The following is a 17,411-nucleotide window of genomic DNA, read 5'->3' as shown; positions in this document are numbered from 1 at the left end:
CTATTTGAGCGTATTTTTTTTCATTGGTACTGTAAGGTAACTTAGCTTGGATCCTTGCCACTGTACAATTATACAGATCCAAGAGATTGTCCTAGGACAACTTTCATACGGGGGAAAAAACCCTATAGGGTACATATGTAGAAGTAAACAAAATACAGATCTGATAATAAAACCAGAAAAAAAGAAGGGATATAATTTACAACCAAAAGAGTTTGAATCAGTTTCTATTTGGAAGAACATTAGACACCCAAATAGGCTAATAATGTCAGATAAACTAGTAGTTTAAAAAGACAATCCTGGGCAGCGCCTGTGGCTCAGTGAGTAGGGCACCAGCTTCATATACCAAGGGTTGTGGATTCCAACCCGGCTCTGGCCAAACTGCAACAAAAAATAGCCGGGCGTTGTGGCAGATGCCTGTAGTTCCAGCTACTCGGGAGGCTGAAGCAAGAGAATCATCTAAGCCCAGGAGCTGGAGGTTGTTGTGAGCTGTAACACCACAGCACTCTACCGAGGCTGACAAAGTGAGACTCTGTCTCTGAAAAAATAAAAATAAAAATAGCCAGGTGCTGTGGTGGGCACCTGTAGTCCCAGATACTTGGGAGCCTGAGGCAAGAGAATCGCTTAAGCTCAAAAGTTTGAGGTTGCTGTGGGCTGTGATACCACCCACTCTCGCAAGGGCAACAAAGTTAAACTTTGTCTCAAAAAACCCCAAAAACCCCCCACCTTTTTAAAAAACTTAATTAAAAAAATTAATTTATTTCAAACACCTTTTTTTAAAACTTAATTTTAAAGTTGATTTTTTTCAGAATTCCCCTTAGTAGATACTGAGGTGGTATAGGAAACCCCCCCCCCAAAACCCCTAACCCTTGCTTGAAAGAAGGAACTAAAGTAGCTAAAATAAAAATTAAGGAACAGAGGTAGCCGCCAGCGTAGCACTGCAATTATTGCCTGAACCACTGTTCAGAGTAAAATTGTTTTCTTACCCAGACTTGTGATCTCTGACTGCTGATCCCTGACTGCTATCTCTCTAGAAGTGCTGTAATGTTTCTTGCTTCTGTAACAAACGCATGACAAAAGTTGGTTGCTTGCTTGCTGGCTGGACTGCATGTAGCCCCCTGATAGTATACAAAATTTACCCTATATAAACCCTTCCCTTCTCATGGCCTGGGCTAATCCCTCTGTATCCAGGTAGGGGGACAGTTGGTTGGCCAACCTAATAAAGACTCCTAAAATTGGTTTTAATTAATTGATGTCTCTGGTGGTCCTTTAAAATCTCATACTCTGTAACAATACCTACAGCTACATATGAGACTAATATCCATGGGCAGGAGTTATAAATAAGAGAAGTAATCTCAAAGAGTTTGAAAATAAGAAAATGCATCCTTAGCCGGGCGTTGTGGCGGGCGCCTGTAGTCCCAGCTACTCGGGAGGCTGAGGCAAGAGAATCGCTTAAGCCCAGGAGTTGGAGGTTGCTGTGAGCGGTGTGACGCCACGGCACTCTACCCGAGGGCGGTACAGTGAGACTTTGTCTCTACAAAAAAAAAAAAAAAAAAAAAGAAAATGCATCCTACCATATTAATTATTAAATTAAAAAAAAAAAACTCTTTTTGATGTTATCAAAAATAAAGTTTAGGTCCTTAGGAACATAATAGATGCAAAAAGTCCTAGCTAACCAAATCAAACAATATATTAAAAGAATTATACACCATGACCAGGTGGGATTTATCCCAGGAATGCAAGGTAGTTCAATGTAAGAAAATCAATGTAAGGCTTGGTGCCTTTATCTCAAGTGGCTAAGGCACCAACCACAGATACCTGAGCTGGTGGATTTGAATCCAGCCCCGGCCCACCAAACAACAATGACAGCTGCAACCAAAATAATAGCCGGGCATTGTGGTGGGCGCCTGTGGTCCCAACTACTTGGGAGGCTGAGACAAGAGAATTGCTTAAGCCCAGGAATTGGAGGTTGCTGTGAGCTATGATGGCACAGCTCTCTACCCAGGGCAACAGCTTGAGGCTTTGTCTCAAAAAAAAAAAGAAAATCAATGTAATATATCACATTCACAGAAAGAAGTAAAAAACACATGATCATCTCAATTGACATACACAAGGCATTTGATAAAAATCCAGTATCTTTTCATGATAGAAACTCTCAGAAAACTAGGACTAAAAGAAAACTTTCTTAACACAATAAAGGGCATTTTTTTTTTTTTTTGTGGTTTTTGGCCGGGGCTGGGTTTGAACCCACCACCTCCGGCATATGGGACCGGCGCCCTACTCCTCGAGCCACAGGCGCCACCCAAGGGCATTTTTTTTTAAACCCCACAGCTAACACCATACTTAATGGCAAAAGACTGACAGCTTTCTCCCTAAAATCAGGAGCAAGACAAGGCTGCCTATTTTCACTACTGCTTTTCAACATTATATGTAAAGTTCTAGCCAGAGCAATTAGACAAAAAAGAAAAAGGAATCCAAATTAGAACGGAAGAAACAAAACTATCATAATTCACATACACAGAAAGTCAAAGAAGACACAAGAAAGCTATCAGAGCTAATAAAATAATTTGGTTAAATTTCAAGGTACAAGACGAACACAAAAAAACCAGTTGTTTCTACATACCAACAATGAGTAATTCAAAAAAGGAAATTAAGAAAGCAATTCTACTTACAATAGCATCTAAAAGTATAAAATATCTAGGAGTAACCAGGCGTTGTGGTGGGTGCCTGTAGTCTCAGGCACAAGAGAGGCTGAGGCAAGAGGGTCTCTTGAGCCCAAGAGTTTGAGGTTGCTGTGCAATATGACACCACAGTATTCTACCTACTGAGGGCAACAAAGTGAGACTCTGTCTCAAAAAAAAAAAAAAAAAGAAAGAAAGAAAGAAGGAAAGAAAAAAGAAAACACCTAGAGTAAATTTAACTAAGGAAGTAAAAGACTTGTACGAGTCTTGAAAACTACAAGGCATTGCTGAGAGAAATTAAAGAATACCTAAATAAATGGAAAGACACTTTGTGTTCTCGGATAGGAAGACTTAATATTGTTAAGATGTCAATGCTACTGAAAGTGATCTAGGGATTCAATACAATCCTTATCAAAATTCCAACAGAACCTTGCAGAAATGGAAAAACTAATCCTCAAATTCATATAAAAATTGCAAAATTCTAACTTTACAAACAACAAAGTTGGAAGACTCACACTTTCTGATTTCAAAACTCACTACAGGGCGGCGCCTGTGGCTCAGTCGGTGGGGCGCCGGCCCAATATACAGAGGGTGACGGGTTCAAACCTGGCCCCAGCCAAACTGCAACCAAAAAATAGCCGGGCGTTGTGGTGGGCGCCTGTAGTCCCAGCTACTCGGGAGGCTGAGGCAAGAGAATTGCTTAAAAACCCAGGAGTTGGAGGTTGCTGTGAGCTGTGTGAGGCCACGGCACTCTACCCAGGGCCATAAAGTGAGACTCTGTCTCTACAAAAAAAAAAAAAAAAAACTCACTACAAAGCTAGAGTTTTAGTACTTGGTATAAGGATAGATGTATAGACCAATGGACTAGAAATGAGAATCCATAAATAAACCCAAACAACCATGGTCAAGTGATTTTTGTCCTTTTTTTTTTTTTGTAGAGACAGAGTCTCACTCTATGGCCCTCGGTAGAGTGCCACGGCATCGCACAGCTCACAGCAACCTCCAACTCCTGGGCTTAAGCGATTCTCTTGCCTTAGCCTCCCAAGCAGCTGGGACCACAGGCGCCCACCACAACGCCCGGCTATTTTTTGGTTGCAGTTCAGCCGGGGCTGGGTTTGAACCCGTCACCCTCGGTATATGGGGCCGGCGCCTTACCGACTGAGCCACAGGCGCGGGGCCACCCCCCCTTTTTTTTTTAAAAGACGTGGTTGCATTATGTTGCCCAGGCTGAAGTGCAGTGGTTATTAACAGGCACGATTATTGCACATTACAGCCTCAAACTTCTAGGTTCAGGCAATCCTCTTACCTTAGACTTCCTAATAGCTGGGACTACAGGAGTGTACTCTGTCCAGCTCCCAGCTGATCTTTGTCAAGGATGCCAAGTCCATTCACTGGAGGAAAGAATAGCCTTTTAACAAATGGTACAGGGATGACTAGATTTGCAAATGAATGGACTCGGACCCCTACTCCAAATCATATTAAAAAAGAATGAACTCAAAATGTATCAGGGACCTAAAAACAAGAATTAAAGGCACAAAACTCTTAGAAGAAAACATAGGGATAAATCTTCATGACCTTGGATTGGTTGGGCAATGAATTCCTAGATACGGCACCAGAAACATGAGCAACAATAGCAACAAAATAGATAAACTGGACTTTATCAAAATTTTTAAAAATTTGGCAGGCAGGGCATAGTGGCTCAGACCTGTAATCCTAGCACTCTGGGAGGCCAAGGAGGATGAATTGCTTAAGCTCGGGAGTCTGACCAGCCTGAGCAATGAGACCCCATCTCTACTAAAAATAGAAAAGTTAGCCTTGGCCTTGTGGCAGGTGCTTGTAGTCCCAGCTATTTGGGAGGCTGAGGCAAGAGGATCACTTGAGCCCAAGAGTTTGAGGTTGCTGTGAGCTATGACACCATAGCACTCTACCCAGGGCGACAAAGTGAAACACTGTCTGAAAAAAAAAACAACCACATGCCTCTGCGCTGGTAGCATAGTGGTTATGGTGCCAGCCACATACACCGAGGCTGGTGGGTTCAAACCCAGCCAGGGCCAACTGCAACAAAAAAGTAACCAGGCATTATGGCGGGCACCTGTAGTCCCAGCCACTGGGAGGCTGAGGCAAGAGAATCGCTTAAGCCCAGGAGTTTGAGGTTGGTGTGAGCTATGATGCCACAGCACTCTACCCAGGGCGACACAGTGAGACTCTGTCTCAAAAAGAAAACACATTATGCTAAGTGAGAGCAGCCCAGACACAAAAGGACAAATATTATACACATATGATTCCACTTACATGTGGCATCTAGAACAGGCAAATTCATAGAGACAGAAAGTAGATTATAGGTAATTATGAGTTTAGGAAGAGGAATGGAGAGTAAGGCTTAACAGTCAGAGTTTCTGTTTGGGGTTATGAAAATAATGGGAAGATGGGTGCAGTGGCTCACATCTGTCCAGCACTTTGGGTGGCAACCAAGATCATAAACCTTCAAAGAGAGGAAACAATGACTGTGATCTGTTCATTTCTATCTCAGTCAAGCAATAACAATCAAGTCAAATACTTCACATCCACAAAGGAAATTTCACAACGTCCTCTTGTGAAAAATTTAATCCAATTCAACTGTCCAAAGACTATGTTATGGGTCAGTGTGCAGATGAGTTTATAAAAAAGAAAAAAAGGAATACGTGGTGGGGTGTAAGTAAAACATTTTAACTTTACCTTAACTTTATTTACTTTACTAAGGACTATCAGAAAGAAGATAGAAAATTTAGGTATTTTTAATAGAGAAAAGAGTACAAATTACAAATGGAAAATAATACTTTCACATTACTAATTCTATGGAAAGAACAGAGGCCTCATGGGCTGAAAAGCAGAGCCCTCACTCTGCTCTCAAAAGTGGCCCCCACATGCCCACACCCACAATCAAAACAGGGCAGCACCTGTGGCTCAAAGGAGTAAGGTGCTGGCCCCACATATCGGAGGTGGTGGGTTCAAACCCAAACCCAACTCCGGTCAAAAACTGCAAAAAAAAAAGAATGACAAAACAGGCACCTGTAGCACAGTGGTTAGGGCACCAGCCACATACACCGAGGCTAGTGGGTTTGAACCCAGCCCAGTCCAGCTAAACAACAACAGCTCCAACAAAAAACAGCCGGGTGTTGTGGCGGGCACCTGTAGTCCCAGCTACTTGGGAGGCTGAAGCAAGAGAATCGCTTAAGCCCAAGAATTAGAGATTGCTGTGAGCTGTGACGGTACAGCACTCTACCGAGGGTGACACAGTGAGTCTCTGTCTCAAAAAAAATGATAAAACAATTATAGAATAAAAATCTTGTTGAAAAAAAATTACAAATTGTCTGTGGATGGAAATTCCACACTGATGTAATAGAAATGCAACAATAGAGAGATACTAGAGACCACCTGACTTGGAAAATACAATCTAAAAACATTAAGTAAGATTGAGGAAGCTGCAAAATGAGGCCTGGTGATGAAAAGAGAGACCTCTAGCCAAACACATAAGCTCATCAAAATAAAATATGGAGGTTAAAATTTTGGAGAGAACAAAAACTACTTCCTAAAAAACGGTCTGCAGGGCAGAGAAAGATAACAGACCTGGGTAATGAACAGGAAGAAATGGTGGAGGCCCAGAGGCATTTATTTATTTGCATTTGGACTAGAATGAATCTGGTAAGACAGGGGTGTTACCTAGGAGAGGCAAACTAGCTGCCAGAAAGGGTGTAACCTTGGCAAAGTCACCACTACCCAGGGTCTGAAGGTCAGGGCTGCAGATCCAAACATGTGACATTCTCATTCCTACCGGATTAGATCCTACTGTATAGATTCCCACAACTCCATAGGCATCTTCATGGTATTTATTTATCACATCGCAATTCTTTATTTAATGTGCTTATCCCCCATCACCCAGACTGTAATCTCTACTGGGAACATGGACTTCGAGACTGTCTTATTCGTGGCTGTTTCAGAACACAGCATGGTACCTGGAACATAGTGAGATCTAAAAAGCCAGCCCTCACTCTGCTCTCAAAAGTGCCCCCCACATGCCCACACCCACGACCACCTGCAAAATGAATAAATAAATGAAAGTAGATTCCTTGATCAGGTCATGTCCCTAGGCAGTGCTAGAGATTAAATTCTGCCTTATCTTATTTCTAGTTTCCCCAGGACTAACAACTTGGAACCATTCAAAGAAAGAGTATTCTTTCTATTAATATGTTAATTCCACCAGGTAAGTAACAATCAAATTGCACTTTCTTTTGACCAATCTTGGAGAAATGCAGTAGCAATTATTCATTTTAGTCAAACTCTGAAGCTTTCAAGAAATACGCTAGGGCCTCTATTCTCAGTCTTCCTTAAGGCAAGGCTACTTTCTCTACCTTGCTATTACTTGTGCACAGCTACAAATCCAAGGCATCTAATTTTTTAAATTCTTCAAAGCACCTGCCATTTCACACTCAAAAGATGCCACAGGAAACACTATAATTTTATATTAATAACAAAAATAACCATTAATACTTGCTAAGTTAGGTAAGACAGATAATACGCTATACTATGTCTTTAATATATATTACTTAAATTAATTGTCACAACTGTAATCACCCAGTGAACTGTGAACTATTATTTCCATTTTACAGATGGAAAAGGGCCTGTGGTTACACAACATTGCCCAAGGTTACACAACTATTAAGTGGCAAAGCAGAAAACTGAACCAGACACTGGGACCCCCAAACCAATACTTAGCCATAAGAAAAAATGCTTTCAAGTTAGTAATAAGAAAACAAAACCAATTTAAAAATGGGCACAACTAACCAAATACCTCACAAAAAGACATATATAAATAGACAATAAGTCCATGGAAAGATACTGAACATCATTAGTCATCAGAGAAATGTAAATTAAAACCACAATTGTATGCCACAACACACTCATTAGAATGGCTAAAAGTGTAATGGGTCGGTGAAAACATAAACTACAAAACTCATACAGTGCTGTGATGGGAATGCAAAATGATGTAAAGGGAAAGATCTCTGGGATACACCTTAAGTGAAAAAAAGCAAGACATGTATCAATGTGCATAGTATGCTCTCAAAATGTTTGGGACAAATGTTTTGTTTGGGACTACATTCAGTTTTGTTTGTATATGCAAAAAGAATCTAGAAAGATACACAAATAATAGTGGTTAACATCAGAAGTCAGTGAAACTGGGCAGAGGGGAAGATGGCTTTTCATTATATACTGTACTTGTTTGACCTACTTCAAATATGAAAAAATTATCTGAGTTCCAGACAAGAGGTCTCTTTATTCTAACATCCTTACATCACATTCCCATTCCTTTCAAATTATATTTAAAATTTGAAACAAAGTATCTGTAAAACAGACCTCTGTAATTCCATTCTCTGCAGCCTTGAAAAAACTGAAGCCAATCCTGAAGTTAGTAGGTCAGACTGCCTGAGTTCAAACCCCACTTGTGCCACCACCTAACTTCATGACCTTTATGAAAGTTCCTGCTCTTTTTTTTTTTTTTTGTGGTTTTTGGCCGGGGCTGGGTTTGAACCCGCCACCTACAGCATATGGGACCGGCGCCCTACTCCTTGAGCCACAGGCGTCACCCGAAAGTTCCTCCTCTACTCAGTTTTCTAATCTCTAAGATGGGTTGTTGAGAGGGTTAAAAAAAGAAGTTACATGCAGGGTGGTGCCTGTGGCTCAAAGGAGTAGGGCACTGGCCCCATATACTGGAGGTGGTGGGTTCAAACCCAGCCCCGGCCAAAAACAAAAAAGGAAGTTACACAAGGGACTTAGAACAGCAAGCACCAAAAAAAAAAAAAAAAAAAAGTACTATTACTAATAAAGTTAATCAATTTTATATAACTAGTATATATTATAATTCAATTAAAGACTATGATCGTTCTAGTACTGTATATATTTGTACATATTTATATGTATACAGGTACATGCAGGGAAGACACAGAAAGAGGCAAATAAATTCAAAGAGCTTTTTACTTTCTTTCCTTTCTGCTTTCCCTCTAACCTATTCTCAACTCTTCAGCCAAAGTAATCTACTTAAAAAACAGATGTTCCTCAATTCATCATGGAAAACATCTTAAGATGAAAATGCATCTAAATACAGGTGGTGCCTGTGGCTCAAAAGGGTAGGGCGCTGGCCCCATATACCAAAGGTGGCATGTTCAAACCCAGCCCCCGGCCAAAAACTGCAAAAAAACAAAAAAGAAAGAAAATGCATCTAATACACCTAACCTACCTAAAACATGCTCAGAACACTTATATTTGCCTACAAGTTGGGCAAAACCATCTAACACAGTGGTTCTCAATCTTCCTAGTGCGGTGGCCCTTTAATGCAGTTCCTGGGGGTTGCAACCCACAGATTGAGAACTGTTGATCTAACACAAGTCTATATAATAAAGTATTGAATATGACAAGCAGTTTATTGAAAGGGCTACTTACTCCAAGTATGGCTTTTACTTGTATCACTTTCACACAATCAGAAAGTCAAAAAAATCTTAAGTCAAACTGTGGTAAGTTGAGGACGATCTGGAAATTGCTTCAATGTCACCCCTCATCGTAAAACACTTTAGTAGTTTTTCATTATCTTTTGGATCAAATCCAAACTAACCACAAGGCCTTGACTCCTGCCTACCTATCTCTCTTCATTCACTACAGTAAAGCCAGAGACTCCTGCAGCCTCACTACTATGCCAAACTCTTGCTTGACTGCAAATGCTGTTGGTATATGTGCTGCTGAAGTGAGCACTACTGCAAACGCTATTGCAGTGCTCTTTTCTCTATTCTTCCCAAAGCTAATTCATGCTCATCAGCTCAACTAAAAGTCATCTTCTCAGAGGCTTTTCCCAGATCACTCTCATTAAAGATTTTCCCCTATTTTTCCTTCTCAACTCCATTTTTTCCTTTATACACAGTACTAGAATTTTAAATTACTTCTTTTGTCTTTTCTAGAAAAGAAGTAGCTTCAATAAGGCCAGGACATATTTATTTTTATATACCACCAAGGCCTAGTCCTATAAAGCACTTAAATATTTGTTAAATAAAAAGAAATGAGGCTGTGGCGGGCGCCTGTAGTCCCAGCTACTCGGGAGGCTGAGGCAAGAGAATCGCGTAAGCCCAAGAGTTAGAGGTTGCTGTGAGCCGTGTGACACCACGGCACTCTACCCGAGGGCGGTACAGTGAGACTCTGTCTCTACAAAAAAAAGAAATGAGGCTGAACATGGTAGCCTAAGCAAGAGCACGACCCTGTCTCTACTAAAAATAGAAGAACTGGCCAGGCATTGTGGTAGGTGCCTACATACTCAGGGAGGCTGAGGGAAGAGAATCGCTTGAGCCCTAGAGTTTGAGGTTGCTGTGAGCTATGATGCCATTGCACTCAACCCCAGGGCAACTAAGACTGTGTCTAAAAAAAAAAAAAAAGAGGGCGGCGCCTGTGGCTTTGTCGGTAAGGCGGGTTCAAACCCGCCCGCGGCGGAACTGCAACCAAAAAATAGCCGGGCGTTGTGGCGGGCACCTGTAGTCCCAGCTACTCCGGAGGCTGAGGCAAGAGAATCGCTTAAGCCCAGGAGTTAGAGGTTGCTGTGAGCTGTGTGAAGCCATGGCACTCTACTGAGGGCCATAAAAAGTGAGACTCAGTCTCTACAAAAAAAAAAAAAAAAGGGCAGTGCCTGTGGCTCAGTGGGTAGGGCACCGGCCCCAAATAACGAGAGTGGCGGGTTCAAGCCCAGCCCCAGCCAAACTGCAACAAAAAAAATAGCCAGGCGTTGTGGTGGGCACCTATGGTCCTAGCTACTCAGGAGGCTGAGGCAAAAGAATCGCCTAAGCCCAGGAGTTGGAGGTTGCTGTGAGCAGTGTGACGCCATAGCACTCTACCAAGAGCGATAAAGTGAGACTCTGTCTCTACAAAACAAACAAACAAAAAAAGAAAGAAAAGATCCCATCTATGAGATAGGTCCTAAAATAATATTGCTATTTATGTTGACAGCTACCCCCCCAAGAAATGAAGCTTTAAAATATCGCAATGTCACATTGTACCCCTTGATCGCACTAATGTGCACTAATGATTTAACAATAAAAAAACATTTAAAAAAATATTGCAATGTGTTATTTATTTATTTATTTATTTTGTAGAGACAGAGTCTCACTTTATGGCCCTTGGTAGAGTGCCGTGGCCTCACACAGCTCACAGCAACCTCCAACTCCTGGGCTTAAGCGATACTCTTGCCTCAGCCTCCCGAGTACCTGGGACTACAGGCACCCGCCACAACGCCCGGCTATTTTTTTGTTGCAGTTTGGCCGGGGCTGGGTTTGAACCCACCACCCTCGGCATGTGGGGCCGGCGCCCTACCCGCTGAGCCACAGGTGCCACCCACGCCCGGCTATTTTTTGATTGCAGTTCAGCCGGGGCAGGGTTTGAACCCACCACCCTCAGTATATGGGGCCGGCGCCTTACCGACTGAGCCACAGGCACTGCCTGCAATGTGTTATTTTATTAAGCTACTCTTTTGAGAAATGGCTACTTACACATAAGTCAATGGCTTCCAAATTTTCTCTTGTGTTACACAGCAAGAAAATAATTTTACATTGCAATCCAATACATACCATATGTATAATGTTATATATAAGTAACTGAAATAAGCCAGGGACAGTGGCACACACCTATAATACTGGCACTCTGGGAGGCTGAGGCCAGGGGATCAGTTAAGGTCTGGAGTTCAAGATCAACCTCAACAAAGCAAGACCCCCATCTCTATAAAAAACTGAAAAATTAGCCAAGCATGGTGGTGTGCACCTTTAGTCTCAGCTGCTTGGGAGGCCAAAGCAGGAGGATTGCTTGAGTCCAAGGGTTTGAGGTTGCTATGAGCTAGGCTGAGGTCACAGCACTCTGGCCTAGGGGACAGAATGAGTCTCTGTCTCAAAAAAATAATAATAATTAGGCCAGGTGAGGTGGCTCACACCTGTACTCCTAGCACTCTGGGAGGCAGAAGTGGGTGGATTGCTTGAGCTCATGAGTTGGAAACCAGTCTGAGCAAAATCTCTACCAAAAAACAGAAAAACTGAGGCAAGAGGATCACTTGAGCCCGAGTTGGTTGCTGTGAGCTATTTTGCCACGGCACTCTACCCAGGGTGACAGCTTGAGACTCTGTCTCAAATAAATAAATAATAATAATTAACTGAAACAAAGTTTCACAAAATCACACTTACCTTTGCTAAAGGAGGTGTGCTTTGATATTTTCTAGTCAATATGGTTAAGATATTGTGAACATTTTAATGTGATTTTTCTAAACTACTAAATAGTAGAAACATAATGTATGTACCATTTTCATTCAGGATTTCAATAAATTAAACCTATAGCACTGATTCTAAAAATGCAAAATTAATATGTTAGGAAAAGATTCAATTATATTACTAGTTCTAAATGATCACATTCAATCATATTCTAACCATAGTCATTAATCAAAAAAATGGTAGTCTATAGACACGGGATATTTCAATTAGAAACCCTTTGCTCAGGAGAGCCCAAAACTGATTTCCGATTGGAAAAAAAAAGGGTGTGGTGGCGTCCCTAGCTCAGCAGGTAGGGCGCCAGCCACATGCACCAATGCTGGTGGCTCGAACCTGGCCCAGGCCTGCCAAACAACAATGACAACTACAAAAAAAAAAAAAAAATAGCTGGGCATTGTGGCAGGCGCCTGTAATACCAGCTACCTGGGAGGCTGAGGCAAGAGAATCCCTTCAGCCCAAAAGTCTGAGGTTGCTGTGAGCTGTGACATCACAGCACTCTACCGAGGGCAACATAATGAGATGCTGGCTCAAAAAAAAAAACAAAAAGAAGAAAAAGAAGGATGAAATCAATGTAAGTCTTCCCATCTCATCTAATAGTAACCTAATTCTTGCAAACCCACCAGCCAAAAACTGGTGTCATCCCTGACTCCTTTTTCATTCATTCCCCAAATCCAGAGCACCATTAAATCCTATTAGCTTTACCATCCAGAATCTGATATTTGTCACTACCCTCACTGCTACCATTTTTATCCAAGCCACCGTATCTTGCTTTAATTACTACCCCAGCCTCCTAACTAGGCTCCTCAATTCTGCCCTTGTTCTCCTGATGTCACTTCTCAACAGTGTAATCAGAATGATCCTATTAAACCATTACGTTCTGCTCTTATCTTTCTCATCTAGAACAAAAGCCAAAGTCCTTCCCTGAAAAGTTATACTTGATCTGTCTTCCCTGATCATTCCAATCTCTTCTACTCCTAATTCAACCACCATGGCTCCCTTACTGCTCCCTTAACTATACCAGATACACGAAGTTGAACAATTAAGTTCTGAAACTAATTCTAGAAAGAGTGCTATATACCTCACAATTGAATAGCACATGGTCACCTTTGAAATACTCCCTTTGAGAAGCTATGCAGTGACACTAATACCTAGTCCACACTTCAAAGCAATTTTGGAACTCTTTTTTCTGAAATGGCCACCAGACCTCTTGCTATATGAGGCCTGACAAGTTTGCAAACTCATCCTAGAAAAAGTGTTACATACCTCATTGCTGAATATCACTACAGTCACCAGATGGCCAAGGGGAGTACTTCAAAGGTGAATGGAGTGATATTCAGCCATGTGGCATGAAGAAATTTTTCTAAGACCAGTTCACAAACTTAATTGTAGGACCTTGTAAGCACCAAGTGTTCCTTCCAAGTTCACCATCTACTCTGAATCAATCAAGAGGAAATTTGGAGGAAATGAAACTATAAATGAAAGACATGATTGCCTACCTGTTATGAACTAAGCTTTAATAAAAGTGTAACTTATTATGAGGCAAACACCAAAGGATGTGGCTAAGACTAGAATTTTAAAGTAATGCTATGCAGACAAGATTCTGCCACTAATCAATAGCCAGAATCTCTCTGAATCTGTCTCTTATACTCCTATTAAAATAACGATCATTATTATACAAGTCACTCTCAACTAATTGTTTAGAGGATGAAATAATGGGTAAGTACTTTTAAAAGCATTAAATGTCATACATCATATACATGCACACATGCAAGAAGTTTCTAAATTCTAAGTTGTTAAATTCTTGTCAAGTAGGAAGAGAATTTATTAAAAACAATGTTCTTTCAGGAAACTAAATTAAAAAAAAAAAAAATTTTAAAAGGCCAGGCACACCGGCACACACCTGTAATCCTAGCACTCTGGGAGTCCAAAGCAGTAGGATGGCTTGAGCTCAGGAATTCAAGACCAACCTGAGCCAGAGTGAAACCTCATCTCTACTAACAATAGAAAAATAAGCCAGGTGTTCTGGTGGGCACCTGTAGGCCCAGCTACTAGGGAGGCTGAGGCAGGAGGATCACCTGAACTCAGGAGTTTGAGGTTGCTGTGAGCTAGGCTGATGTCACCGCACTCTAGCCTGGGCAACAGAGTGATATTCTGTCTCAAATAAAAAAGTAAATAAAAGTTTTTATAGAATTATGAGTCAGAATATAAGAATTTATCCCTTAGGCCCCAAATTAATAGAAAAAATATTTTACTAGTTGATTTGCTTCAGAGAAATGGAAGAAATATGAACTTTTTTCCTCAGTTATTGTAGTACATTATGCAAGCATTTACAAGGAATTGACTATAAAATCATTAATCCATTACTCAAAATAGAATGATTTATACACACAAATAAATAAATAAATAAAAACTTCAAACTAATGTTAGTGGTTGCATATCAAGAGTTGGTTGGGGAGAATGAATGACTGCAAAGGAGCAAGAGGGAACTTTTTAGGACAATGGAATGCTCTATGTCTTAACATGGATGAATACACTTGTCAAAACTCATCAAACTGTACATTTTAAATGGGCACAATTTGCTGTGTGTAAATTATACCTCAATAAAGTTAAAGTAAATAAAAATGTCTACCCTTTATCCTTAAAAAAAAAAAAAAATCACTTGGTTGCCCCACAGTCTCCTAAAGAATTTATGTAATGAGGTCTAATAGAATAGGCTTGAAGATATAAAAAAGGATGTCGAAACCTGAGACAGCAGCCAAATCAAAAAGAAAAAAGTCAACTTATGACTTTTTGGCCTTAAGGTCAACCCAAATTGGGGGTGGAGGGGAAGTAACTGATGGGCGGCGCCTGTGGCTCAGTCGGTAAGGCGCCGGCCCCATATACCGAGGGTGGCCGGTTCAAACCCTGCCCCGGCTGAACTGCAACCAAAAAATAGCTGGGCGTTGTGGCGGGCGCCTGTAGTCCCAGCTACTCGGGAGGCTGAGGCAAGAGAATCGCTTAAGCCCAGGAGTTGGAGGTTGCTGTGAGCTGTGTGATGCCATGGCACTCTACCGAGGGCCATAAAGTGAAACTCTGTCTCTATAAAAAAAAAAAAAAAGTAACAGCAACATAATGGCTAAGGTTGGTGGGAGGGGGAATCTTAGCTTCTCAAGAATAAGAAAACCAAAAATGGTATTACTTCAGAAGGCATACTGGGAAAAGTACAAGGTCTGTGCACTTCAGAACTAGATTTGAATGGATCTAGGCCGTTAAGTGTGTGACCTTGTGCGTCCTCCACCTGAGCCTCAGTTTCCCTTTCTGTAAAATGAAGATAATCATGCTAGCACACAGCAAGTGCACAATACATACGTAACACATGATTTTATAAGGCAACAGAATTTGGTGCTAGCTGGACATACTGCTCCCCACTTCCCTTGCACAGGGTCGTGGTCCCTTGCGCTCGCACCATCGCCCTCAACCAAGCCTCACAGCCTTCCTACACACGCCCCACACAGCCCTTTCTTTCCTTCACCCGGGCAACTCCCAGGGGTCTCCCACCTCCCGGGCCCCACCTCGTTAAGGAAGGGGGTGACATCGTAGACTCGCCCGTGGATCACCAGCCATAGTTCCTCCAGGGAGTTGCGCTTGGCTACCTCCTCCAACCGGTAATAGGTGACGGAGGTCTCAATCTCTTGCTCTTTCCGGTCACTACCGCTAGCTTCCACAGTCGCCATTGGGCGCGAGAGACCTCGGTTCACTGGGCTTCTGCACCAAACTTCCTTGAGGCAGAGCCCGCGCTCAGCCCTCCTCGGCTTCCGTAACGAGAACCCATGAGGCCTTGGGAGGGCTCCTAGCAACAGCCAATCACAGTTCCGAGTAGTTCCTGGTTCGTTTTCTTTTGACCAATGAAACGAGAGGTTCATTTCCATATTCTTCCCTCTCCTCACCTGATCCTTGAAGAGAAGGTCTGGTTCGAGGTCCAATTAGCCAATCAGGGTCGTCCAGCCTTGCCAATCAGATACTGTGGTTTTGGACACTTGGTGACAGATGTCCCTGCTGGAGGGAGTCCTCCCCACTCTGCCTATGGGCCTGTAGAGTCTTAGAAGAGGGGACCGAGTCTTCGGTTTCCCGCTCTCCTTTCCAGCTCTGTGGATCCATCCTGAGTCTTGCAAAGCTCGTTTCGCCCATTTTCTACACGGCCTGTACTCCAACCTCGGGTTTGCTTTGCAGATTTTACCTGCATGCTGTTAGATGACGAATCCGGTCTAAGGCTCAGTTCCCTCAGCAGTAAAACGGGCATGATAAACTCTACCTTACAGAGGGGTTTACATATTTAAATAAGAGAATATTTGTAAAGAGCTTGACGTATAGTAATCGCTATATAAATGATAGCCGTGGGCCAGGCGCGGTGGCTCATGCCTGTAATCCCAGACTGGGAGGCTGAGGTCGGAGAATTGCTTGAGCTCAGGAGTTCCAGACTTGCCTGAGCAAGAGTGAGTCCCCCCCGACTCCTAAAAAAAAAAAAAAAAAAAAGGAAAAACCCAGCCGTGCGCCACGGCGAGCACCCATAAATGATAGCCGCTATTAGAAGGCTAGGTGACCGGTCCAGGGCTTAGGCCAGCAATTGGAGATAGTGTATAGAGTAGCCCAAGTTTTAACGCTGCTCAGAAGTTTTTAGTGATCAGTACCTACTTACACTATTTTAGTATCTACCCAATCTAAAATAGAATTCACCTCAACTGTCTCCCAGTAGAGGTCCCAGCACTTTGGAATTCCAAATTTGGTTAATATGCACTATTGTGAGCTACTTATTTTTAACTGTCATTATAACTGACAGATTGAACTTCCTGTAATGTCATTTTCATCATGGCACTCTCGCAGCCTACTATTCAAGACTCTCCACAGTCCTTTTGCAACCTTTTCTCCATTCTCTTTTATAAGCCTTGTGCACTAACCCAGACTCCTAACTTTAAACCCACATCCAGGACATCCAGGTACACCCAATTAAGATAGCCTTTTCCTGGCGATGCCTACTCGCCTTTCAATTTCCTCTTCAATTTCTTTCTTTTTCACAAACTCTTCTGTTCTGAGCTCTACTAGTTCCCTTGTCTTGTAATACATAAGCATATACTATTTTAGGAAACCCACTGTATCTGTAAATCTTAACCTCCCTAATTAGACAGAAACCATAAGAGCAATCTTGTATGGTTCTTTTTTTTTTTTTTTGTAGAGACAGAGTCTCACTCTATGGCCCTCGGTAGAGTGCCGTGGCCTCACACAGCTCACAGCAACCTCCAACTCCTGGGCTCAAGCGATTCTCTTGCCTCAGCCTCCCGAACAGCTGGGACTACAGGCGCCCGCCACAACGCCCGGCCGTTTTCTTGGTTGCAGTTTGGCCGGGGCCAGGCTTGAACCCGCCACCCTCGGCATATGGGGC

General features: G+C 42.3%; 1 protein-coding gene across 1 annotated transcript in view; it reads right to left on the bottom strand.

The window, feature by feature from the left end:
• The window catches only part of LOC128596043 (cytochrome b5 type B), a 51,942-nt gene extending 36,138 nt beyond the window's left edge, over window positions 1–15,804 (bottom strand). The window contains exon 1 of the mRNA XM_053605392.1: window positions 15,547–15,804. Within this exon, the coding sequence (XP_053461367.1) occupies window positions 15,547–15,708 (162 nt within the window). The 5' untranslated portion in view covers window positions 15,709–15,804. The remainder of the gene's footprint in view (window positions 1–15,546) is intronic.
• Window positions 15,805–17,411: the final 1,607 nt, after the last annotated feature.

The sequence above is a fragment of the Nycticebus coucang genome, chromosome 2 (genome assembly GCF_027406575.1).
Source record: "Nycticebus coucang isolate mNycCou1 chromosome 2, mNycCou1.pri, whole genome shotgun sequence".
Classification (NCBI taxonomy): Eukaryota; Metazoa; Chordata; class Mammalia; order Primates; family Lorisidae; genus Nycticebus; species Nycticebus coucang.
Note: the sequence above shows the minus strand (reverse complement) of the source record. Positions and strands in the feature narration are given on the sequence as shown.